At 41.2% G+C, this 25,095-nt stretch overlaps 1 protein-coding gene and 1 non-coding gene across 2 annotated transcripts; both read left to right on the forward strand.

The window, feature by feature from the left end:
• Positions 1–3,149: 3,149 nt before the first annotated feature.
• Positions 3,150–24,654, forward strand: LOC145411863 (zinc finger BED domain-containing protein 5-like). Its single transcript, XM_080281822.1, has 3 exons — positions 3,150–3,387; positions 3,663–3,898; positions 24,526–24,654. The coding sequence occupies exons 1-3, from the start codon at positions 3,150–3,152 to the stop codon at positions 24,652–24,654; spliced, it is 603 nt and encodes a 200-aa protein (XP_080137948.1).
• LOC145411988 (5S ribosomal RNA) lies at positions 6,640–6,758 on the forward strand. Its single transcript, XR_013899500.1, has one exon. It is a non-coding gene; the product is annotated as a 5S ribosomal RNA (ribosomal RNA).
• Positions 24,655–25,095: the final 441 nt, after the last annotated feature.

The following is a 25,095-nucleotide window of genomic DNA, read 5'->3' on the forward strand; positions in this document are numbered from 1 at the left end:
GTTTTAGCAACCTACCATCAAGCCCATACAATCCCAAAATAGTCCACAAAACCTCCATATCAATTTTATTATACGCTGTCTCTAAATCCATGAACGCCCAAAACACATCCTTACCTCTCGCCAAATACTTTTCACACACCTCTCTCACAGGAAACACCTGATCCACGCATCCCTTCCCTCTCCTAAAGCCACACTGCTCATCACCAGTCACTCCCTCTGTACCCTTTCTAACTCTCTTAATTAGTACTCTACTATACACCTTACCTACAACACTGAACAGACTTATACCCTTGAAGGTATAGTACATTCATACTCATAACCCTTACCTTTATACAACGAAACCACACAAGCACCTGCCCAGTCAATCGGCACCATACCGCTCACAAAACGCACTTTCAGCAATCGTACTAACCATTCAACAATAGTCGCTCCACCACCTTTCAGGCATTCCACAGCACACCCATCTATGCCCGCAGCTTTTCCTGCTTTCATCTCCTTTACTGCCTCCTGCATTTCCTCCATCGTGATTAAAGAATCATTCAGTTCTCCCAACATATTTATTCCTTGCACCCATCCATCTGCCACAATCTCAGCCTCCCTTTCCTTCTATACATTTAACAATCTTTCAAAATATACTCTGCCCATCTCTTCCTTACAGCATCCATCTCAACATCCTTCCATCCTCCGCTTTTACTCGCTCTTCCTTCCCAGACTCTCCCTTTCACACCCTTTTCACCCCCTTCCAAAACATTTTCTCATTCTGTTGAAAATTCTCAGTCAACCGCCTACCTCATCACTCATTTGCTGCCACTTTAGCATCACGCACAGCCCTTCTCACGCTATTCCTCTTTTCCTTCTACCTCCCATATGACACCTGATTCTTCCTCTGCAGCCACACTTCATATGCATGTCTCTTCTCAGCCACAGTCATATACTTCCTCGCACCGCCATTCACTTCCCTTTATTACACCACCACCGACTTCTCAGCCACAGTCATACTTACTCCCTTACACCACCATTCACTTCCCTTTCTTACACCACCATCCATTAGTCTCACACCACACACCTCTTCCGCATGCCCCACCATAGCACTCTCAACTGCCTTTCCTCCTCCACACTGCCATTTTCCTGATCTTTCATTGCGTTCCACTCATCTTTCAACTTCTGCTGATGCTGCATCATTTTCTCTCTTTTATCCAACTCACTTTCAAAACCTCCCTGCCACACCTAACTCTCCTAGCTCTCACCCACCTCATACCTGCTCTCAACGTTCCCTTCACCAGGTAGTGGTCAGACATACATCCACCCTCCCCTTTCAAACCTCTCACATCCAACTACCTTCCTCTTACATTCCTGGACACAACCACATAGTCCATCAATACTTTATCAACAACCCTTCCACCCTCCTGTCTCATCCGTGTATAGCCTTATAAATATCTTTCTTCACAATGAAGGTATTTCCAACCACCAACTCTCGCTCATTTTTTTTTTTTTTATATACTATAACTGTTGCTACAGCACATGGAAAAATAATTTATCAATTAACTTGACAAAAACTCCAAGATTTCTTGAATTTTAGGGAAAAACTCCAAGATTCAAAGATTGGAGCTAAAAACCCAAGATCTAGTAGAAAAACACAAGGGTAAATTAATATGTCTATGGTAAATGCCGGCATGTTTCGGGTGCTATGCAAAACTCTTCGTAATTAAAAATTTATGCAAGAATTTTATACCTTTTAAAGTAGAATGCAGTGCTAATGATAGCGCTGACTAAAGAAGTCTATGACTAATCAATCATTCTGACCCAAGCTTAAGGTGTACTCAGCAGTGCTCCATAGGCAGATAGAAAGGCCATTATGGCACCTCACTTCTGTTATTAAGAAGGGTGAATTTTATTTATGGCAGCCTCAATTTTACTCTGTTGTATGACTGAACGCATTAAGAAAATGTTCCCTTTGATGTAAAAGCATAAGATAATAACGGGGTATTGGATAAACTTGGATAAATGACTGCCAAGAGGTGAATAGCCACTGCTGCTCTATATGAAAAGAACTTTATCTTACCAAGGAAAAAATTCTTACTTAGCACTTCGCCGTACCAAATTATACGTTTTAATATAATCCTTGTTAATTTTCCTAATGCATAATGAAAAAGTAGCAACATAAAGTTTCCTAATTTAGCTAGTCTTCCTTCCATAGGTGAGGATTTGATTACCCGTAGGGTGTTGAGTTACAGTGTATCAATAATATAGATACATCAATAGGTATTTAATTTTATCTCTTTGGATAAAAATTTTGTATTATTTTCCCAGGTGTTTACATTAATTTCAAAATGTGGGACAACGTTTGCCTATTTTTCTGCTCAGAGAATATTTATCTTAGATCGTAGATCGTGTTTAGCTATTTTTGTGTGGTCCTTTGGCACCACTTACCGGGAATTTTCTGTTGCACTGGGAGGCCGTGAAGAGTAGCTCTCACTGAAGTGTTACTGTTTTATTTATTTATTTTTAATCAAACGAGAAATATGATTGAAATATTGTTGTAAAGGTATGCAGAGTACATATACAACAAAAGAAGGTGGTTATGTATATATTTATTCTTTTGAATCGTAGCAAGGATTTGGAATGGCAGAAAGGCTGAGAATATCCAGTACAGTGAAAGGAAGTTAATTTGTGCAACATGAGACGAAATGCAGTGATGTGATGGTGGTCGTGAGATATCCATGGCAACCAGTGCAGATGTCATGGAGGGAAGAAGAGAACCTATGAATGGATGGCAGGGGGGCGGGGGTGGATGAAAGAAAGATAAGAAAGACTGGATGGAAGAAAACTATACGGGAGCCTGGCTGAATGAGAGCTACGGAGAATGGTAGGGAGGGGGGAGGAAGATAAGAATGTAGGAATGAATGAAAGCTAAGAATGGCGGATGGATGTGCAGCTGAAAATGAGTAACAGAGATGACCCAAAATTATGCAAAAGAAGGTATAAGTTACGGTTAGAGCAGAGGTTCTTGACCTGGGGGCGCGCCCCCTAGGGGGACGTGAGTACATTCCCGGGGGGGGGGGATCCCGGGGGGAAAAAGAGGGAATTTCTCTAATTATATTTGTAATTCTCTTAACAATATCAAGATGATTATGAGAGAATTACAAAACATGCTTGAACGGCTTTATGAACTACGAGAAGAAGTAGCAATATTTCAAGATTCACAGCAGAGGGCAGATCTCCACGACAAGTTCCAGTCTGAAGGCTTTCTGCTATCTCTAGCTTACCTGGTGGACATCTTCGAAGCGCTGAATGCAATCAGCCTTAAATTGCAAGGGAAAAACATCCACATCATCATGCACCACGACACCATGCGAGCCTTCATGGCCAAACTCGACCTCTGGAAATGTCGAATTCAGGATGGAAATACAGCCTGTTTTAGTAACTTGGATTCTGCTCTCATTCACAGTTACCTTGATTCTGAGTTTAAAAAATAATAATAATACCGTAATAATAATCACTCATCTGATTGACTTGAAAGCAGAATTAATCAGATACTCTCCAGATATAGATGAGAAGCGTGAAGCTTGGAAATTCATCAGGAACCCATTTCAACGTGAAGTATGTGATGTTTCGGGTGAAGTGCAAGAGGAGTTTCTTGAGTTAAAAGTTCAACTCCTCAGCTGAGGAAGATTTCAAAGAACTGGATCTTGAGACGCACTGGGTCAGGTACCTTCCTGTTTACCCTCTGATCTCACATCAAGCTCCTCGGATTCTGACAATGTTTGGATCCATGTATCTTTGTGAAGCTGCATTTTCCATGCTCGCAGCTGTCAAGACCAAGTTCAGAAACCGGCTGAACGTTGAAGGGGACTTACGTTGTGCATCCTTTGGCACTGGACCACGCATTCAAGATCTGGTAGCTAAGACTTAGTGTCAAGTATCTCATTAAAGTAGTAAGAATGTAACATCATTAAATATGCTGGGTATATTGTTTACACAGAATTTATGCTCAATAAAAAGACTAAAAACACCCACTTTTTTCAGTTTTTTCTTAAAGTCTGGGAGGGAATTTTATCAATTTGGTTGAAGATGCAAGGGGGGCGTGGAGGGAAGGACCAGCTACTAAAGGGGACGTGGTAGTAATAAGGTTAAGAACCACTGGGTTAGATACGAATGTTACAATTACAGTAGAAAGAGAAACGTTTGGAGTGGAGGGGTGGACGAGGTATGAAAATGGGTGGAAGTGGCCGTGGATGTAGCCTATGTGATTAGCGGCTGAACTAAGATTTTAAAAATTGGGTAACCTACGGTGACTATGACTAATTATGGAGTGGGTCAAGGACAACACTTTACTGGGGCAAGGACTCCTGAAGAAATTTGGGGTGTCCAGACATACTGGAAGGGATGGCTAGTGCCACCCCAACTACTGAACTACTCCACTGGGTATGACACTAGCTGTGACAGTAAGGTCTAGTAACCAAAATAAATCGCTTAGAAAAAGGTGTTAGGGAGCTTCTTTGCCCGACGAGAATACAGATCCTTGTTTCACTGCTTGCGTGTGATATGGAGTGTAATTAGGAAGGATTAGGTGTTAATTACCGACATTAACCGCCACACAGCCATTTATTTATTTGTTTTTTAACTGCCATAAGGCGGCCACCGCGTTTCACAGCTACCGGTAGCCTATAGGCCCATGAGCCATGTCATCTCAAGCCTACTCTGGCATGTTTCCTGTCATTCGCCTCCCTGCATGGTCCTCGGTTCTTTCAGCTCAATGGCGAATTTTTCAATTCAGTGACGAAACTTTCTCACGCTACCTCCAGACGAATTTGCATGAGGTTATACGAATTGGAGGTAAAGCCTTCATTAACCGCCTGAGTACGAGACAGCTTTCCTACGCAGCATAAAATCATGTTTTTGGTAACAAAAATAAATAAAAAACTAATAAGTTATTGGATATTTATTTGATTTGAAATTTTTATTGCTGTAAATGGAATGGTTTATCATCGAAATGAAGTGGTTGATAGCACTGATCATTCCTATCTCCATCTTTTTTTAACAATTGTGCAAGAAGAGTATTTGTAAAAATACCTCATGTATTAATGTCAAACTGATTTTATACCCTTTAATGTCATGCAGTCCCATCTTTCTGTACGAGGGTGTACGCACAGGGCAGTAGAAATCTTGCCATCTATTTACAGCAAAATTACAGTTCAGGAAGAATGCTTGGATGCCTATGTTTTTTGCAGGGAACCTATTTCGTGACTGCAGGTTGTATAATTCAGGAAGAAGAGTAATTATTCCCATTGACGACCTTATTATAACGCTGCTTAGGTGACGTTGATTATCTAACGCCAATGTATAAAATCCTTCGGTTACTGACATTATAATGCTGAACGTTAATTATACTGTTCTCCACTAGTTTTCCTTGAAATTTTAAGCAAAACATTAACTTCTCGTAGAAAATGAAAAGGCCAATCCAAAATTCCCTCAACATTTGCGCGATTCTTGATAATACATGTTCCCGTTTTTATTCATGCAGTTATTTATGTGCATAAATATTTATATATGTCGTAACTGTGACTTACAAGAATGTTTTCAATTGCAAAATATTCAAGTAAGGTATTTTGCGAAAAATAGTAATTTCGTTGTTCACAATCGCAACTCTTAACCATAACAAAAGCCAGGGACGCGCCGAGTGAACGCGCAGAAGGATTGTCTACGTTCTCTTAAGTGACCTACTTCCTAATTATTAACCTTGAGAAACCCAATGTGACGCCGAAGAAAGAGCGCGCCCCATGCATAGAACGCCACATTTAGAAATCGCCCCACCGCCATTCCAAGGGGGTGAGCAGGGGAGAAATTTTGTAGGTGGCGCTGGCACTAGAGTTCAGAGGAATCGCCACCACCGAGTTTGCTTGAGGCCAGTTTAGGAATGCCAAGGTTATATTGGCTACTTATGTGAGCGGCTGGAGGTACTTTGACTTCTACATGTTGCAGGGGATTACAGCGGGGGTGAAAGGCAGCGGGAGGGCAGGTAAGTACTCTCAGTGAAGTGAAATTACAGCTAAACCCAAGTGAAGGACCACCCAATAACGGGACGTAGAGGAAAGTTCGCTCCTGCCTACATAAACATTGTTGATAATTCAGGATTAAAAACGTTGTAGCAGGTCGTTAATGTGAATTTTGAGATTTCAATGTGGCAGTTGATGGTGATGGAATGAGTGACCAGGTGGGATGTGTTGGCAGGCAGCCAGGAAGTCACTGAATGGAAGAACATGGGCTTGTTTACATTATTTGCAGCTGGTTTAGTGATGTATGTGGTATGAAACAAAGTATCTGACATTGTTTTCTAACTTTGACTCACACACTTCAACATATGACCAGGACTTTATTGCACTGTCAGCAGAAAAATGTCCTTTTCTTAGTAAAAAAAAAAAAAATGCATTTCATGCTCATGTAGATAAAATGATGTGGTACTCATACATTAGTTACAGAGTTAGTATAAGTTAAGTTCGTTGAAACAAATATTTACTCAGCATGACAAATTGACAAAAACCTTTTTTGTAAGGATTAAAATGTAGCCTATATAAGAGGTATTGTGTGATGACAGATTGGCTTTTTGATGTCTGTATTTACAAATATTACTTGCATTTAGCCAACGGCCATACCACGTTGAGTACACCGCTTCCCGTCCGATCAGCGAAGTTAAGCAACGTTGGGTCTGGTTAGTACTTGGATGGGTGACCGCCTGGGAACACCAGATGCTGTTGGCATCCCTACGTGTCAAGTGGGGTTGGTGGAGGATTAGTGCCCCTCCCTGTAAAACAATTAACTCTAAGCCGTTGGCCACCCCGTTTGGGATACATGGCGTCTGGCAATGAAAAAAATGAATGAATTTTGCTGTTCAGTACTGTAACCTGTAGCATTTTCTGCATTCAGGTTTGGTTATTGTGATTAATTTTTGTTGAGCAAACTTTATGAAAATACATGGATACAACTTCTGCGGAAGTCATGATGTTAAGTCAATCCATCAATTTTATATCATTCTTAGTATAATTTTCACAGTACTGCACCTGGTATGATATTTAATATAGTATTAGGAATATTGTGCTCTCTTGTATGGAAAATGTTTTAAAAATATACCGGCATACTGTGTGTGTGTGTGTGTGTGTGTGTTTGGTATATTGGTATATATACCAGTATATATATATATATATATATATATATATATATATATATATATATACTGGTATGTGTATGTGTGTGTGTGTGTGTGTGTTTGCAGCAAGCTTGGTTTTTCAGGAGTAGGAGGTGACCAGTTGTGGTAAAATGATATTCTATAATTATGAATAACTAATGAATATTGCGATGAGAATTAAAGTGGTTATAGACCATTGCATACCGGGTATTTACCATCATGTAACTTTTCCTATATCATAAAGTGAACGGTTGGATCAGACATGCAGTAGCGAACAGTACGGCTATCAGATTATGTTAAAAGAAAAAAATGATAACCAGTATAGTGGTAGTATACATTATTTATGGTTTAATTAATTGCTAAGTTTCTAATGGCACAGAAACTTAAGAGGCAAAGCAAAAGGAGGAAAACAAAGCAGTTGCCACCCAGGTTGAAAATAAATCGTAGCCTATAATTTATTGCCATCTCATGTTGGTATTTGTCCATTTAACTTTTTTTTTCCCCCAATATCCAGAGGATTAACTCATCACAGGTGAGACTTTCCATTTTAGAGGAGTTAGGTATACTCAATATTCAACACTCACATTAAGAGATCTCCCCAGAACTTAATAAAGTAGTACAGTATGTTCATACTGTACCAAGAAACAACCACAACAAAGCTTCCTCAGAGTTAGGGGTTAAGTATTCTTCAGTAGCAACTGTATTATATTTAGAGTACTGCATATAATTACTGGTACCGGTACTGTACTTCATTCAGTGTTGGTGAGGAACTGTGGTGGGGGTAAAGAGGTCTTTCCGTTTGTTTCGTTGTTTGCTTCCTTTCTGTTAAATGTAAGCATGAGGAAGTAGGGTGTTGTTTATCTTTACTTTACCTTCAGATATTATTTTATTCATGAATATTCCATTACGTGTGTTATTTATAGGACATTGTCATTGTTTTTTATTTTTTTATTTTTCATAACATTGATGGAGTACCGGTACTACGGTACATTGAAAACTGACAGATTTTGGTACAGTATATAGCTAATTATGACCAGTGGTATTTACTGTATTGATGTTACAAGGATGCGAAGATTTGTAATAGATGCAAGAGCTTATAGAGGTTGGGGGAGTGGACTTTCTGACCACTACTTGGTGGTGGCCAGAATTAGGATTCAAGTAAGATGGAGGAATAGAAGAAGGGAAAGACGAGAGGAAGGAGTATAGAGGTTGGGGGAGTGGACTTTCTGACCACTACTTGGTGGTGGCCAGAATTAGGATTCAAGTAAGATGGAGGAATAGAAGAAGGGAAAGACGAGAGGAAGGAGTAGTTGCAAAGAGAGTGGAAAGGTTACAAGAGGATGAGAAAAAGGCAGAGTATAAGAGAGAAGTGGAGGAACGATTGGGCAAATATGAATTGGAGCAGATGGGAGACGTGGAAGGTGTATGTAGGATATTTACAGAAGAAATATGTGCAGCATGTGATGTGGTGTGTAGAAGGAAGAGAAGACGGAGGGGGGTGCAAGGAACAGCGTGGTGGACTGAAGAGGTGAGACAGGGTGTGGCACAAAAGAAGAAAGCATACAATGAATGGATGAGAAATAGGGGCGTGGAAGAAGTTGAGAGGTGGAAGAGAGAGTTATATGTAGAAAGAAAGAGAGAGGTGGAAAGATTAGTAAGAGAGTGGATGAGGAATTTGAAAGGAATTTGAGTGTAAAGTGGAGGGACTGTAAGAAAATGTTCTGGAAAGAGGTGAAAAGAGTAAGACAGGGTGGAAATGAAGTTAGCAGGGGAGTGAAAGATAAAAATGGTAAATTACTAGTGGAGAAGGGAGAAAAAGTGAGCAGATGGAGAGAACACTTTAAGGAATTGTTGAACATAGAGGATGGAAGTAATGCGAGTATAAGTGGCTGGAGAATGGCTGGGAGAAGGAGGGAGGTGAGAAGACAGGAAGAAATCAGTAGGATAGAAGTTGTGGAAGCAATGAAGAAAGTTAAATCGGGGAAAGCCCCAGGAATTGATGGAGTGTGAGGTGAAATGCTGAAGCATGGGGGAGAGATAGTAGTAGAATGGATGTGGAAGATGTGTAGATTGGCCTGGGAGGAAGGTAGAGTCCCGGAGGATTGGAAGTCAGGTATAATTATTCCCTTGTACAAAGGAAGAGGGAAAAAAGAAGTGTGTGGTAATCATAGGGGCATTTGTCTTCTTAGTATAATAGGAAAAGTGTATGGTAGGATACTTATTGACAGAGTTAGAGAAAGAACAGAGAAATTAGTTGGAGAAGAAGAGGGAGGCTTTAGGAAGGGAAGAGGTTGTGTAGATCAGATATTCATTCTTAGATCTTTAGTGGAGAAGTTTCTAGAGAAGGGAAAGAAGTTGTATGCGGCTTTCATGGATTTGGAGAAAGCTTATGACAGGGTGGTTAGACAAGGATTGTGGAAAGTGTTAAGAATATATGGAGTAGATGGGAAGTTGTTGAATGCTGTGAAGAGTATGTAGAATGGTGCGAAGGCTGCAGTGCATGTGGATGGTGAACTAAGTGAATTTTTCTCTTTGAAAGTTGGGTTGAAACAGGGATGTGTCATGTCTCCATGGTTGTTCAATCTGTACATGGATGGGGTGATAAAAGAAGTACAAGGCAGGGTAGTGGATGTTGGAGTGGCCCTGGTGAGAGAGGATAGTGTTTGGAAACTCCCTGTACTGTTGTTTGCAGATGATACTGTGTTCTTGAGTGAAGACGAAGGGGAGCTGCAAGGCTTGGTTGATGAGTTTGGGAGAGTGTGTAAGAAACGGAATCTAAAGGTGAATGTAGGGAAGAGTAAAGTGATGGTCTTTGAGGGAGGTGAAGTCAGTGAATGTACAGCGAGGTTGGATGGTGAGGAATTGGAAAATGTGAGTACGTTTAAGTACTTGGATAGTGTGATGAGTAAGGATGGAGGTTTTGGAGGGTGAAGTGCTTGAAAGGGTACAGCAGGGAAGAAAGGTTGCTGGTTCTTTGAAAGCAGTGATAAGAAACAGGGAAGTGAAAAAGTTACTACATGACAGTATTGTGATACCAGCTCTAACGTATGGAAGTGAAGCTTGGACGTTGTTGGAAGGACACAAGTCAAGAGTGAGAGCAGTGGAAATGAGTTATTTAAGAGGAGCCTGTGGAGTCACATGGAGAGACAGGCTGGTGAATGAGGATATAAAGGAGCGTTGTGGTGTGGATGTGGATGTGATGGGAAGCGTTATGAGGAACACACTGAGGTGGTTTGGCCATGTGGAGAGGATGGAGAGTGAAAGACTGACAAAGAGAGTGTATGTGAGTGAGGTGGAGGGGGGAAGAGGGAGGGGGAGGCCGAGGATGAGATGGAAGGATGGGGTGGAGAGGTATATGAGAGAGGGGTGTGTGAGTTGGAAGCAGGGCAGTGAGATGGCGAGGGACAGGGCGACTTGGAGGCAATTTGTTTGTGGCCACCCCAAACAGGATTGAGACGTCTGGCAATAGATAGAATAGATGTTATAAAAAGGTTAGTGACTGTTAGACACTACTCAGACATTAATACCTGTACTGTAGTAGTGCTACTTTTATCGAGTTTTATTGGTGCAATGTGTAATGAAAACAAGATTTTTATTTTTTATTTATTTATTTTTTTTTAACTACCAAAACTTGGAAATTTTCTGCGTTAAACAACTTTATGCATTAACACGCGAATTTTATTTAAAATGCCTAAATAACCATAGATTATTATCCGAAACAGGTTTTACTTGGATTCTAAATTTTTTTTTACCATACGTTCCTCCACTTGACCTTTTTTTTTTTATAGTATACTGAGATGTAGCTAAGTACATTACAGTATTAAGCAATTCTTCATCCATCCATCCATCATCCAGTCCTACTTCGCCCCATGAGGAGCGTAGGAGCCCGGGGCTAGGCAAGATGGTCCTGACATTTAAGATGAGAGTGACCAGCCTCGCTCATCCGTGAATGGCATCACATGAGCAATAATCCCCTTACCATGCCTTGGATATAAACCTTCACCAGCTCAATCCGATTGGAGCGCTAATTACCCTCTAAACCAACAGGTGCCAAAATTTGGTTATATGGTTACCACCCAGCGTAGTTAATGGTTTCCTGGTGTTCAGGAAACTAACCATTACAATGGGTCAGAAGTAAAGCTGTCAGATTAAAGCACGGTGTGATGACCTTGAAGACATGTGAAATCAAATAGGCCTACTGTACTATGCAGCGGTCCTGCTTGTTTCGGCCTTAGGTCATTTAGGTCATAACGTCCACACTGGCGATTGGACAAATTGCCTAACTGCCTAAACAGCCAAAATAACCAAACTTCATCAAGATGATATTGCTGAAGTTAAGTTAGGCTAGGTTACGACCTAAATGACTTATGGCCGAAACAACCAGGACCCCTATGCAGCATCTGAACCAGGAAATCCATAACTGGACATTTTGGAATGACTGTTTTGTAGTGGTGATCCTTCACATCTTCCTTTGGACAATTTATTTGCCATTAGTGAAGTTCTGTTTAGTGTAGGGGTTAGATAACGGCCTTTATTAATTTCATTACTGGTAAGATGCTCTCATAATCTAAATAAAATCATCTGGGTTGTGTAAGAATAATACCGTATACAGTATGAAATATATATTGGATTGAAGGGGTTATCTTTAACTCATATTTATTGGAGGAATTATGGGTGCCGGTGTTTAAGATAAGATGAATTGTGGATCTGGAGAATGTGGAGATTAGTCTGGGAGAATGATCAAATGCTGGACGTCAAATACCTTATAGAAGTTTCCTTGTACAAGAGGAAAAAGAAGTTTATGTATATGAAGGAGGTGTACATTTGTGTTCTTAGCATATGGTAGTGGGAAAAGTTTTCTTGTACTATACCAGTGCTGTAGGATATGTGTCAACAGAGTAAGGGAGAGTTGAGGGAGTGGTAGGTGAGGAACAAGGGGATTTTAAGAAGAGAAGGGGATGTGTACACCAGATCTAGCTAGAGACGTATTTAGATAAGGAAAAGTTGTTTGGTGTCTTCCTACATTTGGGGAAAGTGGCAGAGTAAACACAGAGAAAATAGGAAAGGTGTGTTGGACATACAGAGTAGATGGGAAATTGCTGAATGCTGTTAATCCTCTCACATCAATGACTTAGCCATTATATTTTGTTTATTCATGCTTCCTCCAAGTGATTAAATGTAGCACAGGGGAGACTTCATGTTTTGATTGGGGGATAGAAATGTTGGTACAGTGGTCCCGCATTATACGATGCCCCTTTATATGATATTTCGCTTATACAATGTCAAAATTTTAGTACTCTATGCCCACTATACAATGGGAACGATTTGCTACAATGATAGATCATCCGCGGCTCAGTGAACAGCGAATGTGCAAACGCAATAAAAACGTCCTCACACTGTCGGCATTGGACCACACACACTTGTCCACCGGTCCAGCCTCATTAGCTAGCCCTGCCCATGCAGCCAGCCAGCCAGCCCTGCCTAGCCAGCCAGTTCTGACATTGATGAGTGAGGGCTGTGACTGTGAGGCCAAGTCGGGACAATTCGCTGTCAGGATGATTCCCCGTCATTTATTTACGTATCAGTTTATTTAGCAAGTACACTAATTTTTGAATTATTTAAGTTATAAAAGTGATGGTGGTTTATTGTTTATATAGTAAATGTAAAATATGGCATCAAATCATGGGCATTAAATGAAAAATAATACTATATTGAAATGTGAATCAGCTGATTTATGATCGTTCCTTCATCTTAGCATAAGGCTACATACGAGACATTGGCATTTCTATAAATGCCTAATTACCTTAAGTGAACGATTGACATACTTTGGAATTATACGAATAATCTTCATATTACGTCTATATAAATGTTTCGAGACAATTCACCATCAAGTCAGTTTGCCATCCCAACAATAACAAGACAATTCGCCATCGGGACTTTTCGTCGTCAGGATGATTCCCCGTCGTTTATTTTCATATCAGTTTATTTAAGAAGTACACTAGTTTTTTAGTACTGTACTTGTACCTCTTCAAAGTCGTTTTAAAATATACCCAGGATGTTGTAGTACCAATGGAAATTAATGATAACAGCTATGGGTGATGCTTGTACATAATTCAAAGTCAACTACAGCAAGGTAGAAACAAGTTAAATATTGTCTAAAAGTGCAACTTACAAATGATATCCAAAGCCAACGCTATTGAATGAAAATAGACTTTGATAGATCCCCCTGAAAATTAGTTATTAAAGTATCAGTTAATCAGTAAAAAGTATGTTTATAGAATGACGGGGAATTGTCCTGACCGGGAACGTCCATATTATGACGGCGAATTGTCTAGGAACGACATAAACAACCCTTGCTTTGCTTCAGTAAAGGTAAGAACTACTGTATACTGTAGTTTTCATGTTTTTTTCTCTTTATTCACTATTAATATGTCACTTTAAATGTTTAAACATTAGGATATTTCATGTATGTGAGTGCTAAGCTGTGTGTATGTGAGAATTTAGGCATGTCTGGGAACGTGTCCCCATTGACTCCATGTTATAATGGGATTGCTATACGATGGATCGCTTTACGATGGGGTTTTCAGGAACAGAATCCCATCGTATAATGAGGGATTGCTGTACCATATAACTGTTGCCCAGTTACTGTACATCAGTGACACTACTTGAAGACATTCCTCTCCAGCACTCTTCATGGTTATTCAGACTCTACAGTATACAGTACATAAATGCACTTATAATTAAAGTACAGGGGTATGTGAGTCTGATAGATGAATTCATAATTGTGTGACTGCTACATATCTTACAGACCTGAAGTGGCATGGTGGGTTCAAACCCCACCCAGATGAGGGTGTCAGCAAGAGAGGGAAGTCTCCATAGCAAGAGGGGGAAGTATGTGGGAATTGCTTGTAGCTACAGGCACCATACTCTTTTTCTGTTGATTCAATTCTGTTAGAGAAGATGAGTGGAAGTTATGAGGCAAGTTGTCAGCAAGTTAAGTATGTATAAGAAAAAAGTTTGAAAATGAATGTGGCAGGGAGTGAAGTTATTGTTTTTGTTTTCTCAGGCTCATCTGGATGTGAACCCAGTGAACTGCAGGAAAACGTCCACTTCAGCCGGGTACTTCCAGAGATCTTAGGTTGAGGTTATGTTGAAGGATTGTCGATGTTACGATAGTGAGGTGCATAAGGTGAGTAAGTGTGTTGTTGTGGTGTGGGGACTGCAAGATAATGCAAGGATAGTAGATTGCTTATGAGTTGTACAGTATTTTGTGTTAATAGTAATGCAGGAAATTGTTATAACTGCATCATAATCTGGCAAGGTGCACTCATGCATCTCTGGTAATGGTAGCTACCCAGTAGTTTCTGATAGAGAAATTTGTATGGGAGGTTCACAAAGAACATTATTTGGTTGGAGATTTTAGATGGTGTCGGCCATGTGTGTGTATACCGGGTATGAGATGTATGTTCATGAAATGCAGTATTGTATGGAAGTTGAGGGATTTAGACATTCTTTGTTATGTTGATTTTTTGTTTTGTTTTTTGTTTGCAATAAGGGTGGTGGAATGTAAAGTTACATAGCTGAGATGGATCTTGTACTGAAGCAGTGAATTTTCGTGTTCATATGGTCATTGATTGGGAGTACACTTGTTTCTTGGTGCAAATAATTTATATTAATGGTCATTACACATCCTTTGTTTTGTGTTTAGTAAAGCCTTCCCCCCCCCCCTCAGTGTGGTGCTGCCCTCGGGTGACTGCCTCTCCCCTCTTCCTTCCTTCTTCTTCTGTCTTTCTTTCCTTCATTCTTTCCTCTTCCTTCTGTCCTTGGGTGGCCCTACACTGAGTGACAAGCTAAGTGGTTTCCTGTACACCAAGAAACCATTTACTATGCTGGGTGGTAACCATATACAGTACAGTAACCATTTTATGGTGCCTGGTGGTTTAATGGGTAATTAACGCACTCCAATCGGATTAAGCCAGTGCATGTTTATATCCAAGGGGTGGTTGGGATTTATTACCTCTGCCAAGGAGGTTATGTTTTCACTCTTATCTGTTTGTTGGTTGGTTGGTTGATTTGTGAGCAAGATTACAAAAAAACTACTGGACAGATTTCCACGAAACTCAGTAGAAAAATGGGCCTTGGCCCACAATACACTCCATTAAATTTTGGTGTGGATCCATGTTTTTTTTTTTTTTTTTTTTTTTTTTTTTTTTTACCATTGCAAGATAGGGTGTTGGCAGAGGTATGTGCTCTACTGAGTGCCATTCTAGTTGCTCATGTAATGCCACTCAGGGATGAGTGAGGCTGTTCACTCTCATCTTAAATGTCAGGACCATCTTGCCCAGCCCCAGGCTTCTATTCTTCTCATGGGGCAGCATAGGATTCGATGAGTGTGAGGAGGATAATTTTTTTTTTTTTTTTTTTTTCTTCATGCAAGAAAGAGGGAACCAAAGGCCAGTGGCTTGCAAATTACTCCCTTCAAGAAAAAACACAAACAAGATAACAGAGAGCCAGATTCAAGACCCATTCATTTAGAGATGGCTGGACATGCTGTGACTGGAGATCATAGGCAGCAGGAAAAACAGACAGAGGGAGACAGTTCCAGAGTTGACCTGTTGCATATGTGAAGGACTGGGAGTAGTGGTTAACCCTTGCATTAAAGAGTTGGACAGAAAAGAGATGATTTTTTTTTTTTTTTTTTTTTTTTTTTTTTTTTTTTTAAGAAAGAAGGAACAAAAGGCTAAGAACCCACAAACCGTTACCTTAAAAAAAAAAAAAAACTACAAAAGAGAGCTAAATTCAAGATCCGTTCGTTTCGAGATTCCTGGACACACTTCGTTTGAAAGATTGGAGATCATAGGAAGTAGGAAATTCAGACAGAGGGAGACAGTTCCAGAGTTAACCTGTTGAATAAATGAAGGACTGGGAGTAACAGGTAACTTTTGCAATAGAGAGTTGGACTGAAAAGGGATGAGAGTTTGTTGCTAGTCGGGTGCTAGACGTCCATCATGGTGGTGGAGCGATGCAAGCAAGCAGTTCGGAGGAGCAGTGACCATTGAAGTTGCGATAGAAAAGAGATAATGATGCAACAGTGTGGTGAAGAGACAGAGGTTGAAGGGAGCCAGTAAGAGCAGGAGTGCTAATGTGATGAAAAGCCTTTGACTCCACCCTGTTTGAGAAGAGCTGTGTTTGGGGAGCTTTAACATGCATGAGAGTTGTACTCTACACAGGGGTGAATAAAACCCGTGTATAAAGTCAGCAACTTCACAGAGGTAAAGAAGGTACAGAGTCGGATTAGTACACCTAATCTCTTGGAAGCATATTGTACAAGAGAGGTAGTATGTTCTTTCCAAGATAAATCCCAAGAGAATGAAACTCCAAGGATGTTTAAAGATGATGCAGGATTGAGCTGGATATTGTGAAAAATTAGTGGGTACTCTGGAAGATTTTGTTGGGTTGATAGATGAAAGAAATGAGTTTTTGATGTATTAAAAACAACAAGATTATTTTTACCCCAATAAAACATATGGGCCAAGTCAGACATTAGGTGTGCCATAGCCTAATCCCTTGTTTGTTGAAGCAACTTCTGAGATGGATGCTGCAGGAAGTGAATGGAAAGGTGAAGAGTGGAGTCATCAGCATATGAGTGGATATGGTTAGATGTACAGCATAAAAGGATATTGATGAATAAAAGGAAGAGAGTTGGTGATAGGACAGAGCCCTGAGGAACACCACTATTGATAGCTCTAGAAGAACATTGGCCATCTACAACAGCAGCTATAGAACGACCAGAAAGGACACTAGAGATGAAGGCACGGATAGAAGGATAGAAACCGTAAGAAGGTAGTTTGGAAATGAAAGATTTGTGCCAGACTTGATCGAAAGCCTTTGAGATGTCAGGTGTGATGGCAAAGCTTTTGCCTAAGTCCAGAAAGGAGGATGACCATGAGACTGAAAGGTAGGTGAGAAGATCACCAGTGGAGTGTCCCTGGCAAAACCCATACTGATGATCAGAAAGAAGTTTGTGATAGGAAAGATGCTTTAAAACAATTTTTTTTTTTGTCAAGAATAGACTTTAAAACTTTTGAAATACAGGATATTAAAGCAATTAGATGATAGTTAGAGGGCTGGGAGTAGTCACCCTTCTTTGGGATAGGCTGAATGAGAGCAAACTTCCAGCAAGAAGGAAAACTGCAAGGTGATAGGTAAAGATGAAAGAATGTACCTAGGCAGGGTGTAAGCACGGAAGCACAGTTCTTGAGGACAACAGGAAGGACCCCATCAGGCCCATATGCCTTGTTAGTATTGAGGCCAGTGTTGGCAGAAATTACATCAATAATGTCAGCCGTGAGGAAGTCAGAGGTGGGAAGAGATGGCAGGACACCACGGGAATCTTCTAAGTTGGAATTGGAGGAGAAAGTCTGAGTGAAGAGTTCTGCTTTATGAGTATAACAAATAACTACAGAGCCATCAGAGTGGAAAAGAGAAGGGATGGATGCTGAGATAAAGCTGTTAGAAAGGCTTTTGGCAAGGTGTCAGAAGGAGTGGGAAGAGTTCGAATTGGAGCGTTGAGAGCATTTAGTACAGATGAAATTATTTTTAGCAGAGCGAAGAACAGACTTAGCATGATACCGGGCAGAAACATAAAAAAGATAAGATTCAGGATGGGTTGTCTCCAGTACCTTTTGTGGGCCTTCTCCTTGTTGTTGACAGCAGTAAAACAAGTGTGATTAAACTTTTTTTTTTTTTTTTTTTCCCACAAAGGATATGAGAAAGGAATGTATGTTTCCATGCCGTAGAGAATAACCTCTGTAATGCACATGGCACACTTAGATGGCTCTCAGCCATGGAAGCAATAATCATTCCAGGAAAAATCAAAGAAGTACTGTCAGAGAGCCTCCAGTAGCTCCTCAGTAGCTCCAAAGTGCCACAACTGATGTTTCTTTGGATGGTCCACGGGCCGTACTGGAGCAATAGACAGGTTAAGGTGATAAGGTTGTGATTGGAGGTGCCCAACGGAGAGGAAAGTTGTGCAGCATAAGGAGAAGGATTAGTTGTAAGGAAGAGGTTAAGTATATTGGAACTCTCTCCAAGGCGGTCAGGGATATGGGTAGGGTGCTGTACAAGTTGCTCTAGGTCATTAAGGATAGAAAAGGTGTAGTCTTGTTCACAAGGTGGATCAGCGAAAGGAGAGGAAAGCCAAAGGTGGTGGTGAACATTGAAATCTCCTAGAATGGAGATTTCCGAGAAAGGAGAAATGGGTAGGATGTGTTCCATCATAGAAGTAAGATAGTTGGAGAATTTTTCATAGTCAGTAGAATTAGGGGATAAGTAAACAGCACAGATATATTTAGTCAGAGAACGACAGGAAAGTCGAAGCCAGAGAGTAGAGAATTCAGAAGAATCAAGTTCAGGAACACGAGAGCAAGATAAGTTGCCTTGTACATATACACAACAGCCATCTTTGACCTTGAAATGAGTATAGAGAAAGTAGGAGGATACAGAAACGGGTTTGCTATCAGTTGCCTTAGACAGCAGAGCCTCAGTTAGGAAGAGAAGGTGAGGTTTAGAGGAGGAGAGGCGATGCTCAACAGAGAGTTAGAGAAAAGGGCACGAATGTTGCAGAAATGAAAAATTGAGTCAGACAGTGGTTCCAGGCATCCCACTGGGTCATCCGTGGGAGAGGGGCAGATGATGAGGGCATTTACGTTCCCCCTCCCCCCTTCCTGGGACTTCAAGGCTTGGTTAAACAATGTCATTTTGATTAATTTTGAATAGAAAGTGTAGTGTGTAATGTGCATGTAGTTTGGTGTTGACAGTCAGAGAAACTGTTATTGAAGAGTATGCTGGCCTACTCTCTGTGTTACTGATGCACTGAAAAGTTTCAGCAAAGGGGGATGGTCAGGAACTAGTTCCAAGGGCCGATGAAACGAAAGCTCCAGCTCTTCCCATCACCAGCTTTCCATCCACCTAGGGAGTACCATCCTGCTCGACTGTTGCAAAGTTTGTGGCTGTTAACCCCTAGGGTACGCAATTCTCCAGCCTCGACTACCCCCCAGGACGCAGAAACAGGCCTATTTTTCGACTATGTCGGAGGTTAAAAGTTTTATTCCCGATTTATTGAGCTTGAATTTACACACCTGAAAATGCAAACCCCACCCTCCTAGACCCAATAGTTGCTGAGCTATGGTCAAAGTTGATAATAGTAACCCGTCATGGCCCCGGCGTGAAAGAAAATACACCGCTTGCACCAGTTTTCTTCACAAACGTACATAAAAATCACCAAAATAAATTTTTTTTTGGTGTGTACAGATGTTATAAACCATTGTAATGTACATAGAAAAAAATACAATGGTGACAAAACCCCCAAATAAATATGATAAATAGTAAAGTTTATCCTCCCCTCTCACCATACCTCCAATCCTCTCTCTCCCCTTGCAATCCCTTACCTCCCCTCTTCTTCCCCCGCCTAACTTCCCCTCCCCTCCCCACCAAGCCGTCAAATCTAGCCAGGGAAAATGGTCATACCCCCCCCCCAATAAAAATATGATATTTAGTAAAAATTATCCTCCCCTCCTCACTCCTCCCCATACCTCCAGTCCCCTCCCCTCCCCTCCCCTCCCCTCCTCTCTCCTCCCCTTCCCTCCCCTCCCCTCACCTAATCTCCCCTCCCCCCTTTCCCTTCCCCCTTCCCCTCCCCTGCGAGCTGTCAAATCTAGCTACTTTTTGTTTCGTTTCATTTCATTCCACTTTTGATGGCTCCAACATGCTTGCATGCGTCGGCATAAAATAAAATTTCTTTTTCGAGTGGGTTTCGAATAAAGACAGCTAAAATAATTGTGGTGTGCATATGTGTTTGCAAAGACACGAATAAATTACAGGTAATTATTCAAAAACGCACCATAAAGCGTAAAAAATACGCAGAATATTCGAGGCCGGGGAGATAAAAGATACTGCTTGCTAGAGGTTGGGGGTGGGGGTGGGGAATGGTGGTGGGAGTTGGTAAGGCCAGGAGGGTGTGTGGGGATGGAGGAGACCATTACCAGACACAAAGGAAGGGCCTCAAGTGGAGTATAGGGAGGGAGGGTAGGGGGGAAATACCCTCCCCCCAGATGACTGGGGGGGACATGGGAGGGATGCATGAGGAGGGTGTGGGAGGGGCGGTGGTGGTGGTGGTGGTAAGAATGGTGGGAGGTAGGGTAGTAACAAGGTAGGGGGTAGAGGGACATGGCGAGAGGGAGGTGGGGCGTACACCTCCCACCGCCTGGGTATGGGCCTGGGTCCCTCCTCCAGTGTGTCCAACACTTAGGTCTGATCGGTTAGAAGCCATCTGCGTCACAGCTGGGGTGGAGCTAGCTGCGGTCAGTTTTTTGTGGATGTTGCATGATCGGCGTTGCTTGTCCTTTTAAGAAATTGCACAAAAAGCTTGATCAATGAGCTTAGTACTTTAGGGGTTAATGTGAGAGCTGAGCTCAAGCTGTGTAATTCATTGACACTTGATTGGTAGGTGATGGCAATCATCACGCACTCACTTGATGTAGTGCTGCCTGCATCTACCTTCACGTTTTCATTTTCTGCCTGCCCTCTCTCATCCTGTTTCTCCCATCATTCTTGTCATTTTTTATTACTCTTCTTCACTCTCATCTTAAATGTCGGGACCAGCTCCCTAGCCCCGGACTCCTACACTCCTCATGGGTCAATGTAGGATTGGATGATGGATGGATGGATGGACTTTCCTTTCCAGGTGGCTTTAAATTGAGTGTCAAGCCAAATGGTTTCCTGTAACCCAGGAAACCATTTACAATGCTTGGTGGTAACTTTGTAACCAAACCATACATTTCCCTACGTGTCAGCAAGTGGGTTGGCGGAAGGTTTGTGCCCCTCCCCTAAAACACCAAAGACAAATGACCACCCCTTACGGTATAATGGTGTCTAGATATAGATATGTATACGGACAGATAGATAGTTTGTAAAGTGTTTTCAGGTGTTGCATCTGCTTGCTGAAGATCACGCCTGTGAGTGTTTTCAAGGCATTGAGTTTATAATAGAAAGTGTCATTTGAGGAAATGGTCACTTTGAATGTGTGAGGAGTTTGATTACCTCAGGGACATGTTTAGTGCAAGAGGAAGAGCAGAGGTTGAGTGGATTAAAGAAATTTAGGAAGCTGTTGCTTCTGACCCTGAAAGGGTTCTCCTGTACTGTACTTTAAAAGGTGTGGGAAGTGTTATGCTCTGTGGCAGTGAGACTTAACTGAAAAGAGAGGAGAATACTGTATGTGCAAATTTAACTGCATAGAAAAGAGAATGTTGAAGTGGTAGAGTTTCACTGAGTGACCCTTCTCTCAACATGGTTTCATGGTTTGAACATGTTGAGAGGAGGGGGATGGGGGACTGGCTGAGGAAAATTACAGGTGTGAATGTAGAGAAAAGAATGCCCAACAGCAGACCAGGGAAGATGTAAGTTGAGGTCCTGCTCGGAGTTGTCATGGCTAGGCGATTGAGCAGGGAAATGGCTCAAGATTGTGGCACTTGAAGTGCTTCCATCAGGTGAAATGACTGACACATGAAAGCAGGACCTGTGATCATTAAATGAAAACTTAGGACATAAGAGTGTAAGAGTATGTGCTTTAATGGTATGGACGTGTGGAAAACATGGATATATTTAGAGCGATAAAAAAAGGGAGGGGGGATTCATGTAAGTGAAATTGAAGGTAAAGTCAGCTTTGCAGATGTGAGGATGATGGTATGAAAAAATGACTGAGTTTGAGAAAATTAGATATTAAAGTTAAAACATGAAGAAATCACATTAAAACTGAGTTGATAAAGTTTTTAAGTTTATACATTTATGAAAAGGGTCACACCCTTTTGACTTGACTGCTACTGGTGTTTATGAAGGGATGTTTGTTGTGAATTATTTTGTTTGTTGAATAGCCCAAGAATTTTAAAGGCTTGAGTTCAGAGGAAGTGGATGTGTAGCCCATTTCACTGTGCCCTCTGGTGGTGAGATCTCAGACTTCCCTGTGCAGGCATTTGTTTTCTGTTTTTTAATGTTCCTCATCTCATGTATGATATGAGAAGGTAGGATAGGTTAATAATTTCTGAAAGCTTCACAAATTGAAGATAAGCTGCAGGCACAGCTGTGTAGTGTGTTTTTAATGCTTCACAAATTGAAGATAAGCTGCAGGCACAGCTGTGTAGTGTGTTTTTAATGGTAAGTGCTGTTAAAAGATATGAGTCAGCATAAATTGCAACACAGGTAACTGTCTTTATTCCAGCCTTCCATACTTCAGCATTTGTCATTTTTAAGTACCTTCTTACAAATGAATAGAATACAGTAGTTGTCTTAATGTTTAATAGTTTTACTGAAGAACTGTAACCTGGTTTTATTCCAATAAATATTAAAATGCACATATAAGTAAGTTGGAAAAATGTCATGTACTGTAGAAATTATTTGGGATGAAGTAATTGGTGATTATATATACATTTCAGTCAGGTAATGTAGATTTTTTTATATTTTTTTCATGATATCTTCAGCCACTTTCATTCACTGTAGCACAGAAACCCTGCTGTGAAGGGGTTTAGCAAGCGATGTCAGACTACTTTAGGTTACGGAGTTTCTCACAATGCTTTATAAAATCATCAAGGAATAGCAAGAATAGGATAAAAAGTATGTCATCAAATAGAAGGGTTGAAGCACCTTTAGTATCATAAATGCAGATTTTAATGAAGTATTTTATCAGGTATAGACTTATTGCCTGATTATTCAGTTACTGAATAGTGAGTACTGTAATTGAGTGGTTGCGTGACATAAGGGGTTCTCACACCAAATCATAAAACGCCAGAAAACGGATTGAAAGTTCAGCAACATTTTCGCAGCTTTAACTTTTTAAATTTTGAAGGGAGAACGTTCTTTTTGGGGGAGGGGGGGAAGGTTTTTAAGTGCAGATTGTGATTCGTACAATATATTGGCTATGTCTTTGAAATTATTATTATTTTTTACAGCCAGACATCATAATCCTGTAAGGGGTGGCCGTTTATCTTTGAGTTAACTGTTTTACGGGGAGGGATGCTAACCCTCCCCCAACCCACTTGTTGACATGTAGGGAACATGTATGAGTTGGTTTTGTGGTTACCACTCAGTGTTGTTATTGGTTTCCTGACTTACAGGAAAACATTAGGCTTGTCACCCAATGTACAGCCACCTGAAAAGGATAGAAGAGTACAGTAATAAAAAGTGATAGGAAAGATGGGACATATAGGAAGAGAGGAGGACAGGCACAGAAAAAGAATGATAAAGGTGTAAGAAGATGTAGACAGAACTACATCAAGGGAGTGGATGATGGTCGCTGCCACGTACCACAAAATTAGTATTAATTATTAATTCGGTTTTTATTTTGCTGAACTTTCAACCCATTTCCTGGCAGACCTTGATTGCTTAGACAAAAAACAGTATTGATTAGAATGAAGACAAGTACCATTCAGCAATATTAATGTGCAATGCCCCCCCAAATAGGGTCATAAGGGTAGGCTGTAAAACAGCGAGAATTCCTTTTTGCGTTCTATGAACAGAGCACAAACAGTAGAGACTGACAAATGGTGGCAAAAACTCCCGCCAAACACACCTCCACGTACAGCCAGCCAATCAGTAAGCTATGTTCTCATTGGCTGCAACCAACACATACACACAATGGCACACACAGCCAAGATACACTCCTTCACCATCATACCACCATCACAGCTGGGTGCATGTACAATAGTTTTTTTTGAAGGACTTTCAACCATACTTCCTGTGGCAGAAAGTATTCTCATCCAAGGCCTGTATGGGTGAAAATAGTGTTATCCAACAAACCACATTTTCTGGCCTGTGGTCTGTGAACCCCTTCCTTCGAGCAACCCCACAATTCATCTAAGGATTATTCGTACAATAGACCCTCATTATATCAAACTAATTGGGGGGAAGCTTGGTTCGATAAACCCAAACGTACAATAAATTTGAGGGTCATCTCCCCCCAGGTGGAAATTCAAACACCTGATTGAAAATAAATTACTACAATATGACATGAAAACTTTATCCATTTTACACTAACATGGCCCATAATTTCGCCCTTTTGCTGCTTATTTTGGATCCTTGTCTTTTCACTTCTTATCACTATAATCTGCTATTACAGCTAAGTAATCATAATGGGAAGAAGGCAGTTTCAGGCCAGGTTGGAGTAAAAAGGGTAGGAAACACATGCATTGTACACTGTTCCTGTATAGATGGCTGTACACTGCTTACACTGCCACTTATCTTGTAGGGGTTAATGGTGAGTGAACTTTCGGTCTTTGCCACTCTCGGCATAGATGGCTTGTGGAAGCGCTGGTGTTATGTCTGGTATAGAGAGCCCTGATATGCTAGGGATTGGGGTCTTGGAGGCTCAAGTTCTAGATCCTGAGGTAGTGTGGAGGCTGGCTGAGGAGTTGATACCATAGACACAGTGGACTACTCTGACTCTGTGTGGCTCGTCTTAGCAGGAGGAGAGAGCAGAGGCTTGGAAAACTGGAAAATAGGCTGGATCTTTTCTTGGCTGCTGCTTCTGCATTAACTCCAGCCTGAGTAGCTGCATGTCCCTGTAATGTTGAGCAAGAGGTCCTCCAGCTCTCTCTATGATGCTCAGGATTGTGTCTTGAGCATCAGTGCCTGCAGCTAGAGGCAGTCCAGGTGTCTCCTCCTCCTCTTCTTCATTTTTTGCTGGTGTCCTGTCTTCCTTGGAGATCTGCCACAATCTCCTCTGTCTTTTGATGGTAGCCAGGTACACCAGCATCCTCATCCAACCACTCTTGGAGCTCTTCCTCAGTAGAGTTCCCCTGTCCTGCGGCTGCCAACAATTTTGCCATCCTTATTGGTTCAGACTCCTCAAAACCATGCTGTGG

This window comes from Coenobita brevimanus, chromosome 91 (genome assembly GCF_032717465.1).
Source record: "Coenobita brevimanus isolate Jiangsu-jjx chromosome 91, ASM3271746v2, whole genome shotgun sequence".
Taxonomy (NCBI): Eukaryota; Metazoa; Arthropoda; class Malacostraca; order Decapoda; family Coenobitidae; genus Coenobita; species Coenobita brevimanus.